General features: G+C 40.9%; 4 protein-coding genes across 8 annotated transcripts; 2 read left to right on the top strand and 2 right to left on the bottom strand.

Annotated features, from left to right (window-relative positions):
* Positions 1-471: 471 nt before the first annotated feature.
* On the top strand, positions 472-2,986 carry LOC124342700 (argininosuccinate lyase-like). Its single transcript, XM_046795818.1, has 12 exons — positions 472-658; positions 730-900; positions 998-1,132; positions 1,218-1,318; positions 1,446-1,639; positions 1,735-1,795; positions 1,865-1,905; positions 1,965-2,062; positions 2,149-2,292; positions 2,369-2,449; positions 2,528-2,634; positions 2,704-2,986. Exons 1-12 carry the CDS (start codon positions 536-538, stop codon positions 2,873-2,875), a joined length of 1,428 nt encoding a protein of 475 aa, XP_046651774.1. The 5' UTR covers positions 472-535; the 3' UTR covers positions 2,876-2,986.
* On the bottom strand, positions 2,899-5,369 carry LOC124342828 (protein C3orf33 homolog). Of its 3 annotated transcripts, XM_046796013.1 has the most exons (8): positions 5,197-5,369; positions 4,907-5,112; positions 4,728-4,836; positions 4,425-4,668; positions 3,804-4,356; positions 3,683-3,742; positions 3,231-3,611; positions 2,899-3,161 (listed from the first exon to the last, which is right to left on the bottom strand). In XM_046796013.1, exons 5-8 carry the CDS (start codon positions 3,870-3,872, stop codon positions 2,991-2,993), a joined length of 681 nt encoding a protein of 226 aa, XP_046651969.1. In that variant the 5' UTR covers positions 3,873-4,356; positions 4,425-4,668; positions 4,728-4,836; positions 4,907-5,112; positions 5,197-5,369; the 3' UTR covers positions 2,899-2,990. The 3 variants fall into 3 exon arrangements, with proteins under 3 accessions (XP_046651969.1, XP_046651968.1, XP_046651967.1); XM_046796012.1 differs by lacking the exons at positions 2,899-3,161; positions 3,231-3,611; positions 3,683-3,742 and having other exon boundaries at positions 3,999-4,356; positions 4,440-4,668; positions 4,910-5,112; XM_046796011.1 differs by lacking the exons at positions 2,899-3,161; positions 3,231-3,611; positions 3,683-3,742 and having other exon boundaries at positions 3,999-4,356; positions 4,440-4,668; positions 5,197-5,368.
* A 799-nt stretch (positions 5,370-6,168) lies between these two features.
* LOC124342631 lies at positions 6,169-12,605 on the top strand. 2 transcript variants are annotated; one of them, XM_046795688.1, is made up of 13 exons: positions 6,169-6,277; positions 6,343-6,475; positions 8,444-8,537; positions 8,606-8,765; positions 8,827-9,224; positions 9,292-9,576; positions 9,643-9,847; positions 9,918-10,061; positions 10,126-10,288; positions 10,356-10,755; positions 10,826-10,870; positions 11,071-11,205; positions 12,510-12,605. In XM_046795688.1, exons 2-12 carry the CDS (start codon positions 6,356-6,358, stop codon positions 11,094-11,096), a joined length of 2,040 nt encoding a protein of 679 aa, XP_046651644.1. In that variant the 5' UTR covers positions 6,169-6,277; positions 6,343-6,355; the 3' UTR covers positions 11,097-11,205; positions 12,510-12,605. The 2 variants fall into 2 exon arrangements, with proteins under 2 accessions (XP_046651644.1, XP_046651645.1); XM_046795689.1 differs by lacking the exons at positions 11,071-11,205; positions 12,510-12,605 and having other exon boundaries at positions 10,826-11,023.
* LOC124342781 lies at positions 11,064-12,861 on the bottom strand. 2 transcript variants are annotated; one of them, XM_046795942.1, is made up of 3 exons: positions 12,506-12,861; positions 11,710-11,856; positions 11,064-11,637 (listed from the first exon to the last, which is right to left on the bottom strand). In XM_046795942.1, the coding sequence occupies exons 1-3, from the start codon at positions 12,793-12,795 to the stop codon at positions 11,097-11,099; spliced, it is 978 nt and encodes a 325-aa protein (XP_046651898.1). In that variant the 5' UTR covers positions 12,796-12,861; the 3' UTR covers positions 11,064-11,096. The 2 variants fall into 2 exon arrangements, with proteins under 2 accessions (XP_046651898.1, XP_046651899.1); XM_046795943.1 differs by having other exon boundaries at positions 11,710-11,841.
* Positions 12,862-13,351: the final 490 nt, after the last annotated feature.

Raw genomic sequence — 13,351 nt, 5'->3', positions numbered from 1 at the left:
ATTTGTTTATTTATTATCCACGGTCACCTAGAAGCCTCTCAGCGATTTGACCAGCACTTAAATTCACCAAATGACATTGTGGAAAAAAGGAAAAGAAATCTGTAAGGTTATTTGGGAGATAAATAGACACACACACAAATTTGTGAAAGGGAAACCCATCACTAACGTTTTGTGTTATCTTTCGTGTCGTTGGGTTTTCTCCGACCTTTGCTTGTCACGATTTCAACTAAAAAATCAATCGACCTTAAAAAACAATTTCAGTAAAATATTGGAGAAAAAAATAAGAATGGATGTTCTTTACTTTCGCTGTCTTACATACAATGTTTGCATATAATCAGCTGATGTTGTTGTTGTTGTCGATTCCCAGAAAGAACAATGGTTCTAGACAAAAGATAAGAGAAAAGTCGTGATACTTAATTCCATAACACGACTCCCCAGCACTGGCGACTATTGAGAAAACTTTCGCCATAGTCAGCGATCGCGCAAACTGTTGTTATCTCAATTCCCTTTCAGACGGAATCGGCGGACGGCAGTGATGGAAGAAAGCGGAGGGAAACTCTGGGGTGGCCGGTTCAGCGATCGCCGGATCGATCAAGTGATGGAGCGATTCAATTCTTCCATCAGTTACGACAAGCGCCTCTGCTACGTCGACATTTTGGTATTTTTGAATAGCTAAAAATATTTTCCTAAGAATTTTTATTAAAATTTGAATTGAAAATTTGCCATCAGGGTAGTAAAGCGTACGCTGCAGGCTTGTTCAAGGCCGGACTGGTAGACCAGCTGGAATGTGCCGACATTTGCAACGCTCTGGCCGCCATTGAGGACGAATGGCGCAATGAGACGTTTGAGATCCATCCATCTGACGAAGATATTCATTCAGCCAATGAACGACGCCTCAAAGTAAAAAACCACCGGCTCGATCGTGCGGAAATGTTTTTTTTATCACCGCGCGTTTAATATTTGATATAATATCCTCTTCTTATTTTGCCTTTAAAAGGAAATGATAGGGAAGGCAGGTGGGAAATTACACACGGGCAGAAGCCGGAACGATCAGGTGGCCACCGATTTGAGACTTTGGTTGCGACAAGAAATTGATCAATCCTTGGACAAGTTTCTTGTTCAAATTATCCAGGTATGCGTATAGAGGCTAGACGAGCTTCCAATTAATTTTGTTAAGCCAACCGGAAACAGAATTATTTTTTATTTTTCTTCAAAAGATATTGATCGAACGAGCTCAAGACGAAATGGATATTCTTCTACCTGGCTACACCCATTTACAGCGGGCACAGCCCATCCGCTGGAGCCACTATTTATGCAGGTATGTTATTAAGAAGTGGTGGTTAAATTACAAATATTTACTATACTAGTACTTCCATTTTGCGGTTTGCTAATGACATGTTATTCAAATTGAAATCATTTCATTTTCTTTTTTCCCCTACGTTTAGTTACGCCTGGAGTCTATGGTCAGATGTGCAGCGTTTGATTCAGTTAAGGGATCGAGTGAATGTGATGCCTCTGGGCAGCGGAGCATTGGCCGGCAGTCCGTTCCCGATCGATCGGCTTTATCTTTCGGATCTGTTGGGTTTTGATAACATCACGCCCAATTCTCTGCTGGGTGTAGGCGACCGCGATTTCGTCGGTATGGATTTTATTGATTGATGCAATCTATATGTTGCTCGGGTATATAATAACCTACACAAGATATTTATTACATATATTCTTCCCACTACATAGTCGAGTTTCTTTCTTGGGCGTCAATTTTGAGTTCTCATCTTAGTCGACTGGCCGAAGATCTGTAAGGTTTCAAATTGAAAATCATTTTTAAAAAAAGTTTTAGAACTTTTTTGTATTTTATCGATTTCAGGATCATTTATTCGACCAAAGAATTCAATTTTGTGACTATTGGTAAGATATCAATACTATCGCGATTGAATTTGTCTGAAACTTTTTTTTTGTAAATTCAGCGGATGCCTACAGCACTGGAAGCAGTCTCATGCCACAAAAGAGGAATCCGGACGGATTAGAACTGATTCGGGCTAAAGCCGGACGAATATTTGGACACGTAGATTATACACGGCGATGACCCGATGAGATTATATCACGTCTTGTAAATCCTTCTGGAATCTTTTGACTGGATTTTCTTTGCAGATGGCGGGTTTCTCAATGGTTCTAAAAGGATTACCTTCCACCTACAATAAGGACCTACAAGAGGATAAAGAGGCTCTGTTTGATGTAGTGGACAATCTTTACGTATCTCTTCAGGTCGCTGCCGGAATCCTATCCACTTTGAAAGTATTATCATCGAGACAGCGCAAACCTTATTATTTCTTATTTTTGAAAGCGATTGGTAACAGAAATATTTTTGTAGATAAACGAACAAAGGGCAATGGGTGCGCTGAGTTCCGACATGCTGGCCACTGATTTGGCATACCATCTAGTGCGAAAAGGCGTTAGTACTTTAACAATTTTATTCGAATTTTTGCATAAATGGATCATGATAACTACTGGATCATGTTAACTATCATAGGTGGCTTTTCGTGAAGCTCACGCTACCGTCGGAAAGGTCGTATCAATGGCTGAGGATCAAAAGAAAGAAATGTCAGATCTAACTCTTGAAGAACTGCAGACAGTCAGGTTTCGTATCATCGTCATTAATATGGCGACCAATGTTTTGCGATCTATCATTTTATTACGCAATTACAGCTCGGCATTTGATTCATCCGTTGCAAGTATCTGGAATTACGAACACAGCGTAGAGCAGTATCAAGTCGCTGGTGGGACCAGTCGAAGGGCGGTTCAAAAACAAATAGATGATCTGAAGGCACTTCTTGAATTGCGAAACATCCCTACCGCTTCCAGTAGTACGGCATTGTGAAAGATGTAAACGAATCGAATTAGTCGTGTCAAATAGTTTTATTATTCATCCACTTAGAAATCTCAGATGAATATTTTGTGGTGATAACACGATACACTGCTGTATTTTTCAGTTCTCAATTATAATTTTTGTTCTTGATTGCACAGTACAGCAACTTCCTGTAATATGCCGGATATTTATTGTTGTAGTAGACTTGTTGACTAGGTAAGTAAGAAGCCACTACTCCTTCATTGTGTTTGAGAACAATTGAGGATAGGTCCCTTTGCCTCCAGAATTTCCACCAAGGCTGTTATTAGAAAAGTTGAAAGTAAAAAGAATAATTATTCAACATAATAATTAACACATTTTTGTTTACCCTATGTAAGAGAACTGAAGCGTAAAAGAGATTTGTGTTGGAATTCACACCATAAAGTCTAAACCAAATTACTGGATTTGACTCGAGGGGTGATTTGATCCACCTGTTTGCTCCATCAAGAGTTGTTAGATTCACTCCAACCAATTCAATTTTCAACAAACTGCTGGCAGATTTCTCTAAAAGCTTGTCAGCTTGTTTTGGTCGTGTCCATAGGTTTACAATAGGAATGTGCTCAATATGTAATCTGACGGCATAAAGTGGCTGCTGTTCTTGTTGATGTACGACAGGTAGGAATTCAATTCCTTTCACTTTTCCTTGTAACTTCACGGCTCTTGTGACAAACTCTCTAGGAACAGTTTTAGAAGGAGTGAACTTACTGAACTAGAAAATTCCAATAATTTAAGATCAAATTACTAAAGTAAGGAAAATAAATCACAGTTTAAAAAACTTACTATATGGGTACTTTTGGCGACAACTGCCAAACCAATTAGACCCACGGCATACACCGAATACTGCGTCCATGAAAGACTACAGAAATAAAAATTATCTAGCGTTTACTTTAACTTTGATTACCTGGATTATTCTAATATTCCTATCAAGGATTTCATTAATCCTGGATTCCAAATCAGAGGGCTTCTTCATATCACAGTCAGTACATTTCGTTTGATCGACATGACATTTTTGTTTATTTACTTGTTAGTTATCATTTCAGACCACCAGGTTACAGCACTGAATAGAGAGCGAAAATTTAGAAAATTTCGTAGTCAGTTAACTTCTTAGAAATTTATTGTCCTGCATTTTACAAGAGCATTGATTCAGAACGCAACGTAAGTAAAGTGCACTATGTACATTTTAATAGAAAAGTTAGGAACGGTTAATAGCTTCCAATGAAAATTTAAAATCCGATAAATATTTCACCAAACGGTAGGATCGGGTAGTGATGAGAGATCGATATATTTTCCCGTTTACATTGCCTCTCTATGTAACAATCAAATTAGGCGCTGATCTAGTTTTGAACATTTGTTCATTGTTTCCTGATTCGTCACCGTTGCGAAGAGACGTGTGATCTTCCGCGTCGTTAGGAATCCCGGAAAACTCTAGTCGAGCGAACTCGTCAGCAAGTATTCTGTGACACATATAATGGCCCATTTGGTATTCAACTCAGACGTCAGCAGAGTCTCTCGCGATCAATACCGTATATATAGTTACCTAGCGCTAACTACCGTGTCGTAGGATGGCGGGGGCGGCGTACTACCGGGGCTATTAAAGCCATCCTCCAGCAAAATGACTGGTGCCGACGCAACGAAATAACTCTGATGATGCTCCATGAAAGTTACGGATCGCCTATTTTTCACGACGAGTCCCACGATGGTTATCATCATTGCCAGAAAAATGGGTATTCCGCATATGATGATGACGAATTCGCGTAAACTCAGATCTACACACAATTCTATCGGATTAATCATTTTAATTCAATCCAAATCATGTGTTACTGACCGAGAATGTTTACGTGAGTCGATGCGCTTATTTCCGACATGTTGTGGCTAGTCGATGACAAATGAAGTAGACATCTCCATTTGCCGTTCTTGGCGGTAGCAGCTAATTTCTACCAAGTTTATAATAATGGGAATAGTATGGTAAATTATAAATTTAATGATTCGTAAAAATTCACTTACTACGATAATGGCACATTCTCTTAGTTTTTCGTCGACGGAAAACTGGTAGACTTGTCCACTGTCAATTTTGTTATCGTTGATAAACCAACTGCATTCCTTCACTTTAATGTTGGACGAGGTTCTGCAAGTGATTTTGATGTAACTGTCCAACCAGTACAGTGGATTAGCCGGAGCCATGCTGATATTTCCTCGAGCATTTCCCCAATCTATTGACATAACAACGTCCGGATATTTGAAAATAAAGTTTAAATGTTGGAACCGATCGAAAATGCAAATGTTCTCACACTTACTGATGGCAGATAGCAAAGCGATCAAAAAGAACAAACAGAATTTGATCGTCATTTTCTTACAGAGTTTTGACTACAATTTGAGAGGCAATGATGCATCCTCATAGTGCATCCATGTTCACACTCGGATAGCGCTTGACACACACTGATATCCGGCGCCGAGAAGGCTCTTGGTAAAATAAGATTGCGCGGTTTATGGGTTGCTGTGGAGCTGCGACCCGGCCGTGAATACGATCAGTCGATTCTCACGAAACTATAAAAGAAGAAAGAGAGAGAGAGAGAACGAATAAGCTTGAGAGGGAAAAGAAGGATGGGTTCTCAGTTTCCGATTTTGAAACTCCAATGTTACATGATCCGTCAGCTGCACTTTATGAGTTTTCATAAAAATTTGTATGGAAACAAGTTCGACGCCTCTACGTGCCCAAAGACCAAGACTACGAATTACCACGCTTGAGTCGCATTGGAAAGGCGGCGACATGGAATTCGATCATTCATTTACAATTCTTTATACATATATTGCGACCGTTTTAAGGAAAAACTGGGAGACCGAATAGGCTACAATTTTCGCTGATCCAACTATTCCAACACAACCAATCGCAACCTGTTTAACACGGGATGTGTGGTCGAATGGTGACGCACATGCGCTAGATAGATATCAGATGGTCAAATATATTTTGTCGTGTTCCGTGTCGTTTTTCTCTTGTTCGCAAATGACACTGTTTTAAACGATCTTATTCTATAATATTGGATTACCAATGAAGCTGTCGAGATGGTGTATGCATTATTGTAATCTTATACACACGATTTTGACTTTGTCTCAATTTGATAGGTTTAAACCATTAAAATTCAGGAAGCTAAAATTTTTTTCCTGATCAGTTAAAGCCCCTTTCAACTTCATAATTCGATTGCTAACGAATCTTGAAAAACAAGAACTGCGAAAAGAGGTACCATACGGTTCATTCTCCGAAAAACAGATGTCGCTGGGGTGCATTAAGTCTCATTTAAGAGTAGCAGACGACCATCGAGTTTGGAAAGTTTTACCACTTCATTATTCTTCATTTATTGCACTTCTGAATAAGCTTGAGTAATCGTTATTTGTTCAATTTATGATTGCTTATCGTTTTTAATCTCTTTGTTCATTTATTCTAGAAACGACACATGAATGGAATACGTCGTTGGTACTAAAGTGCCATTGCAACGTGTGACTGTTACGCCTTTCGCTGTATCCACGTCTGAAAGTAATGTGATTGCTGCCATTACCCTACAAGGCGTTCATTTGTTTGTAAGTTATTTCGTCCGTTTATCCAACACGCTGCGTACAAGTGAGATGAATCGAATTTGCCCAATCTTGTTCTGCTTCCTCATTGGAAGATCGTTGGGCCTCGACTTCACAGACCAAGTCTTTGACGGGAAACCGCTTGGATTGTTGGCAGCTTTTGGTGATTTCAATTCTGACAAACTCACCGATGTGTTTGTGATTGACAACCACCAACACAGTTTTGGTGTCCTGCTGGCTTATACTGAAGCACCATTTTTAAGAAGAGAACATTTTGACTGCAATCTTGGGGATGAAATGATCAAAGGTCTGGTGCCGGGGGATTTCGATGGTGATGGTGCAATGGATGTTCTTGTTCTGAGCCAACCTAAAGCTGGCTTTTGGTCATCGGCATCTGAAATATTTAACATTTACATTGCATGGGGAGAACTAACCAAACTGGAATGCCCCATCCAAGAAAAGCCAATTTTTCAAACAAAAGGCCATCCTCTAGTCCTCGACTATAACGGAGACATGATTTCTGATCTCTTTGCTCTGGACTCTAACGGGACCCGCCAGTTTTGGATCTTCAATACCAGCCGTCAAGTCGATCGAATAGTCACTATGGAAGCTGACAATCCCTTACGCATTCCCCATTCTCACGCTTTCGTCGATTTGGATGGCGATATGTCAACCGATCTCCTCCTCACTGGCAAACACTCCTTTGAATTGTGGCGTTTTAACGGCATCAATGGTCTCCAGCTGACTCAAACAATTCCACTGCCTGTCAAAGGAGCCGCTGTCATTGGCCAATCCATCTTTGTCGATGTCAATTTTGATGGAAAACTGGATCACCTCGTGCCCGTCTGCTCAGATTACAAGTGCTACAACAGTAGCTTTTATATTTTCTCCGACAACCAATGGCAACCTGTGCTATGTGATTTGAAAGATCCTTCCGGCAAAGTATGGACTTTCCAGCCACCTGATGCATCGCAATTTTACCAAGAAGCCTTGACTGCCCGAAGTGGAGATTTCAATTTAGATGGATATCCTGACTTGCTGGTGACACTCACCTACAACAGTCAAGTGCGAGCCGTCCTGTTGGAAAATGCTGGAAGCGAGGGGACTGGCGTCCGACACTTTGTTCCTAAATGGGATCTGCTGGCAGAGTGGAATACAACTAGCGTCATGGCCACCATGTACGACATTCAAGAGAAAGGTGTACTGGACGTGTTGCTGGTTCACCGTCCTTCCGACGGCCAGCTACAAATGGCAGCGTACAAAAACACTTTGGACTACGACGCCAATTTCATCAAAGTCGTCGTCTTGACTGGGCGATGCTTCTCCAACTGTTCACACGGGCGAATTCCCTACGGCACCAACCTTCCCGGCCCGTCGATCAGCTATCGAACAACGCAGCCCAACGGTGAACTGCAGTTGGCGTGCAGCGCTCAGTTATCCCAGAGCGCCTACAGTGCACTCCAGCTTCCGTACACGCTCTTCGGTCTGGCTCGATCTCCCAATTTTTTGGAAGCTCTGCGTGTCAGTTTGAGTTACTTTCCAAACACTGCGACTCGGGAATGGACTCAGATCATCCCCAATTCTCAAATGATCATCATCCCGACGCTGGAGGCCAGTTCTAGACATTGGCTCAACAAACTCTTTGTCACTCCGTCGAGAGCCATCGTCTTGTCGGCGGCCGCTCTGGGTGGTTTCGGATTCTTTTTGGCCATCGTCGTCACTATTTTACACGCCCGCGAACGACGGGCCGATAAACTCGAACAAATGGCTGTCGCTAACCGATTCCACTTTGACGCAATGTGAAATTGATTCGCCCCCCCCCGTTCAATTGTCTCTTGATATCTATATATTTTCAAAATTTTGGTTTTTTTTAAATATTTTTCATTCCGTGACGGTGTATCTCCCGTTTCTTGTCAAATAAACCGATTGTTACATCGCTCCGTCTTTGATTCTCATTCAATTTCTTTTATTTAGGAGGTTGTAGCTGCCGTCAATAGGAAGGAGGCTTTCAAGTTCGACCACAGGATCATTACCACCCCGACAGAAATCAATGAAATCCAAAACAACGGTAGGCAGAACACAGTCAACGTCATTGTTAAAGATTGCTTCTACTAATTGTGACTGTCCATCGATTAGGTAACCAGCGGGCAGCGTTGAATCGCGATATCCAATTTCAAGAAATCCACGATGTCTTCCTCGACAGGACACTGTCAGCTGGTCGAACTACTGACGAACCTCTGAGCACCGCATTTCGTCAAGTTGCTTGGTCGCCTTCCGGATTGATTCCATTTCGGAAGTAAGAATTTTGATCACATTTCCACATGTTACCGTTTTTTTTAATTTTGAAATGTTTTCAGATGCATTCTGGCTACGGTGACAGCAGATCATAGGGTGACTCTGTATCGAAATGGCTGTTGGGCGTGGGAGGATATCGACCAGCTTTCTTCTCGTTGGTTGCAACAGATGAAAGATAACGATGTGTTGACATCGAGCCAGGTGGCGGCCGAACCAGGCCACAGTCTAGTTTTTACGCTCCACAAAAATCGATCCTACATTCTGGGAACTATGGCTTTGGCCTGGAGTTCATTGTACACGGAAGACACGACGAACTATGCTTGGTTGATCATGTTGCAGCGCAGTGGCCATATCGTGATTTGGAAGGCACAGACTCCGTTTACAAACGTCTCATTTTCTGCCTACCACGATTTACAGATAGTCGATCCCTCCATCGTCAAAGTCCATCCAGGACCTGCTGGTATGACTGCTTTCAAAGAAGAAAAAAGAATATTTGATAATAAAAATAAAACATTTTTAATTTCTAGAAAATCAGATGCTATTGTTTGCTGGATCTCACCGTGGCCAAGTAAAGTGCTGGACACTCTCCTGGGACCGTGAGAATGCTCCGAGTTGCAATTTTCTGGGTGCCATCATTCCTGATGAAGATCACATACCTGTCAGTGCCATCGAAATATCAAATTCCAACGATTACCTTGTCGTCAGTGTGACAAAGAATAACGCTGTCGTGGCCGTCTCTGTCAAATGCGACGGAAACGGACTGCAGTGCGTCGACACCAAATTCGTTTTACTTCCCGGCGTGCAGCTAGCAGGTATATTTGGCGTTATTGTCTCTACCCTATTAAAATAACAACGCACTTAATTTTTTCGGATATCAGGATTGTCGAGATTGGCTGGAGGGAAGATTTTGTGCGTCACGGAAGATTATTTCTTGAACGAAATCGATTTAACCATCAACACGGAAGGTGTTTTCAACGGATTGGAAGTGACCCAAATAACAATCCCATCTAATCCAGTCATGTTGTGCCGCGGAATAGCTACATCCTGGTCTGGTGATGGTTCAACACTCTTCGTGCTCGAGAGGTACATCTAACTAACTAAAAAAAATCCCTGAAATTATAAACTTGTTAATTCATTTGTCTTCTTTCCAAAGTGTCAAAGTGGCTTATGATCACCTTAAGTGCCGTCAACCTAGCAGCCTAACTGTTTACGTTGGTAGCAACCTGGAAAAAGTTACCTATTGCCTACAAAATGCAGTGAGCATGGAACAGTCTTTGATAGCTTTAGAAACCTACAAGTAAGATTTGAAAATCATTATCATTGATATTGCACAAACTTCAACGTCTGTATAAACTGATTAGGGCTCTCAATGGATCCAACTGGGAAAGCATTTGGGAAATGGACCTGGAAAATTTGAATTCCGAAGATGATTACTACGTACAACTGCTCAGATGGTTTGCGCTATTTAAATGCAATGCCTGTTTTGTTGAGCGGCGCTATGATAAAGATTTACAAGATGATTTGGTAACTAAATTTCCTTTTGAAATTCTTGCGTGATCATTTCAACATGTTTGAATTTAAAAAATTTCAGAAAATGCGGGCAGATAAGGCCGAGTTTTGCCTCCAGTTGCGCCACATCGAGAAGATGTTCCAAAAAATTCTTATGAATCGACCGGATGGGAAACTAAGTACCGACGAGCGTCTCAATGTTTCCCTTGCCTACCAGTTTGTGAACACGCCTATCGTCGCCGAATCAAACACGAAATTGGATCAAACTCTAGTGGAAAAGATAAAGGCAACGTTTCAGATAAAACCAAAGCCACCCAAAGAAGAATGTCTGATCTGTCAAAAGCCAATCCCTTTCGAGAAACGTGAAGATGGGCAGTGCTCTAGCGGGCATAGAGCCCTACGTTGCCGGGCTACATTACGAACTTGCTTCGACAACACTCTCTGCTGTCGTTGGTGTGGAACTCATTATCATCTTGATTCAGGTATTGTCTCAATAATTTGTTGAAACTTTGATTTTTCAGGATCTAATAATGAATTGGGATTTCTTTATAGGGCTGGATTGCTGCATTCTCTGCGGTGGATCGTTGGATTCGAGAAGTATAAGCTTGTGATAATTCAGTTCAAATGGTTGATTGGAATTTCATTAAACAACTGGATACCCTTTAAACTAATAATGTATTAATTATCTCTTGATGTACGCACGTTCGTGTGAGGTCATTTCTTGGTACTGACTAGACTATGTGAAACAAACACATATTTCTTTTTGAATGATAGAAAGTAGATTTGGGAATTTACAGGATTGTTCCAGTATTCATTAAATTGACTAGAAGTCGGTGGGGGGATCGTCGAAATCAAAGGAAGAACTATCCCAAGTATCTTGACCAGTCCAACTGCTGCTATTGGCGTCATCCATCAGTAATTCCTGTTCTTGGGTAAGTAAATTTACCAATGAATCCAGTTGAGCTTGATCTTCTTCACTGATGGGCGTTTGGCTCTCCTGGTTTTGAGAACATTGGTGATAGGTAGTTAAGAGATCGTTAAGTCGGTAAGCGCTATTCTCAGCTCCCTTGGAGCGCGGCGATTCGCTGTCTTGCACGAAATTATCGTTAGTGGCACTAGCCCTCATAGGAATCGAAATTGACGAACGGCGGTTGATGCCAAGTAGCGAATGAATGACATTGACAGTGGCTTGGGATAATCCGGGAGTTAAAACATTGGCTGCTTTGATGTTAGACGCAGCGGATGCTGAAGCGCTGGCTGGATTGTCGTTCAACATGTCACTCAGCAGTTTTATGTAATTCTTAGCCAGTCGAAGTGTTTCGATTTTGGATAGTTTTTGACTGTCCGAGACGATTGGTGCCAATCTTTTTTTAATCGAATGAAAGGTGTTGATAAACAACACAGTTTACTTATTTGTGATCTAGTCAAGTTAAAACCTGCGCAAATTGTCGAGTGCGCCGTTCAGGCCGTGCATTCGTTGGCGTTCTCGAGCGTTGGCTTTGTGGCGACGAGGTCCAGTTTTGATACCGCGAGTTCTTTTCACTGTCGGTTGTTGGTTTGCGGAAGTGCTTGCAGCAACAGGCCTAGATTTTCATTGATAGTAATTTGTATTATTAATTAGAAAAAAACAAAACAATTGAGAACATTTTGAACACGAAATCATTACAGTTATTTGCTTTGATTATTGTATAGGCCTACGTTTTCTGCTGTTAAAATAAGACTTGATAAGCTTGTTTAGATTGGCAAATTTCATGTTACACCATAGCAAAATTAAATTATTTAAAAATTAGAGATCAAGCGCGTTTTTTTCGGAGTTTCCAATCGTGGTTTTCCCGACGGGCCTATTTATTGTACTGAATCCATGAACTTCAGATACCGACTCTGATCGGTGTTTTAAGTGACCGAGACACAACGCTTACTTTAATTTTATCAGCAATATTAATGAATTAAAAGTGAAAAAAAGCGAATTGAAGGAATGCCTAACTGTTTAAGAATATTTAGAATTTAAAAATTGTCGTCTACCTTTATTAGACACTCAAATACTCAATGATCTTTCAGGTAGAATAATAGAAAATTCGATTAGCTCTTTCTCGAACAGCAAACGGGAAAAAAGATTGAAAACTGTTTCATTATTAATTGTTTCTTGAATTATTCTTTTAAAAAGTGCAAACATATTAATCGCTACCAAGAATTCATAATTAGCCAAATTCAAAAAAAGTTTTTTCCTCTTACCCAGTTGTCAGAAAATCGGTTGACATCATGTTGTGCACGCATTGGCTCAGAGCTTGGAGAGGGTCAGTAGAAGATGCGCTGAGCATTGGAACACCAATTTGCGATGACGAAGAAGTGCTGGAATCGGCTGCAACCGCTTGGATAACCTCCGGTTCGTCCTCTTCAGTGAAAAAAGACTCCATACCGATCGCAGCAAAGGCCTTGTCCCAGCAGCAATCCAAGGAAGAATAATGCTCACCGCACACAAAATACTCGCTTCTAGGTGACCGATGGAAATTATCTACTAACATTTTGCTTGTTTAACTCTATCCGTCGCCATGGAGGATTTGCCGGCAACTGCTCGAAAATCGATCCGAAAACTCGGCTATATATGCATCGACAACGTTCGACTGATAAGCCATCATTTTTTGTTCAGGCGCGGCTTGATATTCATTTAAGCGAGACATTTGAACCACCTTCTCGTATCATTTTGAACTTTCGCATGTGCTAATCGTGCTGCAATTTTTGAAAGGGTTACATTTTATTTAAACAATTTTTGTAAAATTAGCCCCAGCAATTAAGAAAAAAAGACTAGAGTTAGAAAAAAGACGAAAGTGAGAATATCTAAGATTCTTAGATTTCCGGCATAAACTTTAATTGAATTTTCGTATAGTACATTTTTATATTCTAAACGTCATTTTAAAAAATTACAGGTACAAAATTCTTTTTGACTTGTCCACCTCTCGATCGTGAGATTTTGCAGCCACAGCAACAGCAGTTAATTAATTTGCTGGAAGCCAGTTAGAAACGACTTTGACATATAGCGTGACTCATTGATACGTTTACATTACAGACATTACAGATTAT

This window comes from Daphnia pulicaria, chromosome 6 (assembly GCF_021234035.1).
Source record: "Daphnia pulicaria isolate SC F1-1A chromosome 6, SC_F0-13Bv2, whole genome shotgun sequence".
NCBI lineage: Eukaryota > Metazoa > Arthropoda > Branchiopoda > Diplostraca > Daphniidae > Daphnia > Daphnia pulicaria.
This window is presented reverse-complemented; position numbering and strand designations above follow the sequence as displayed.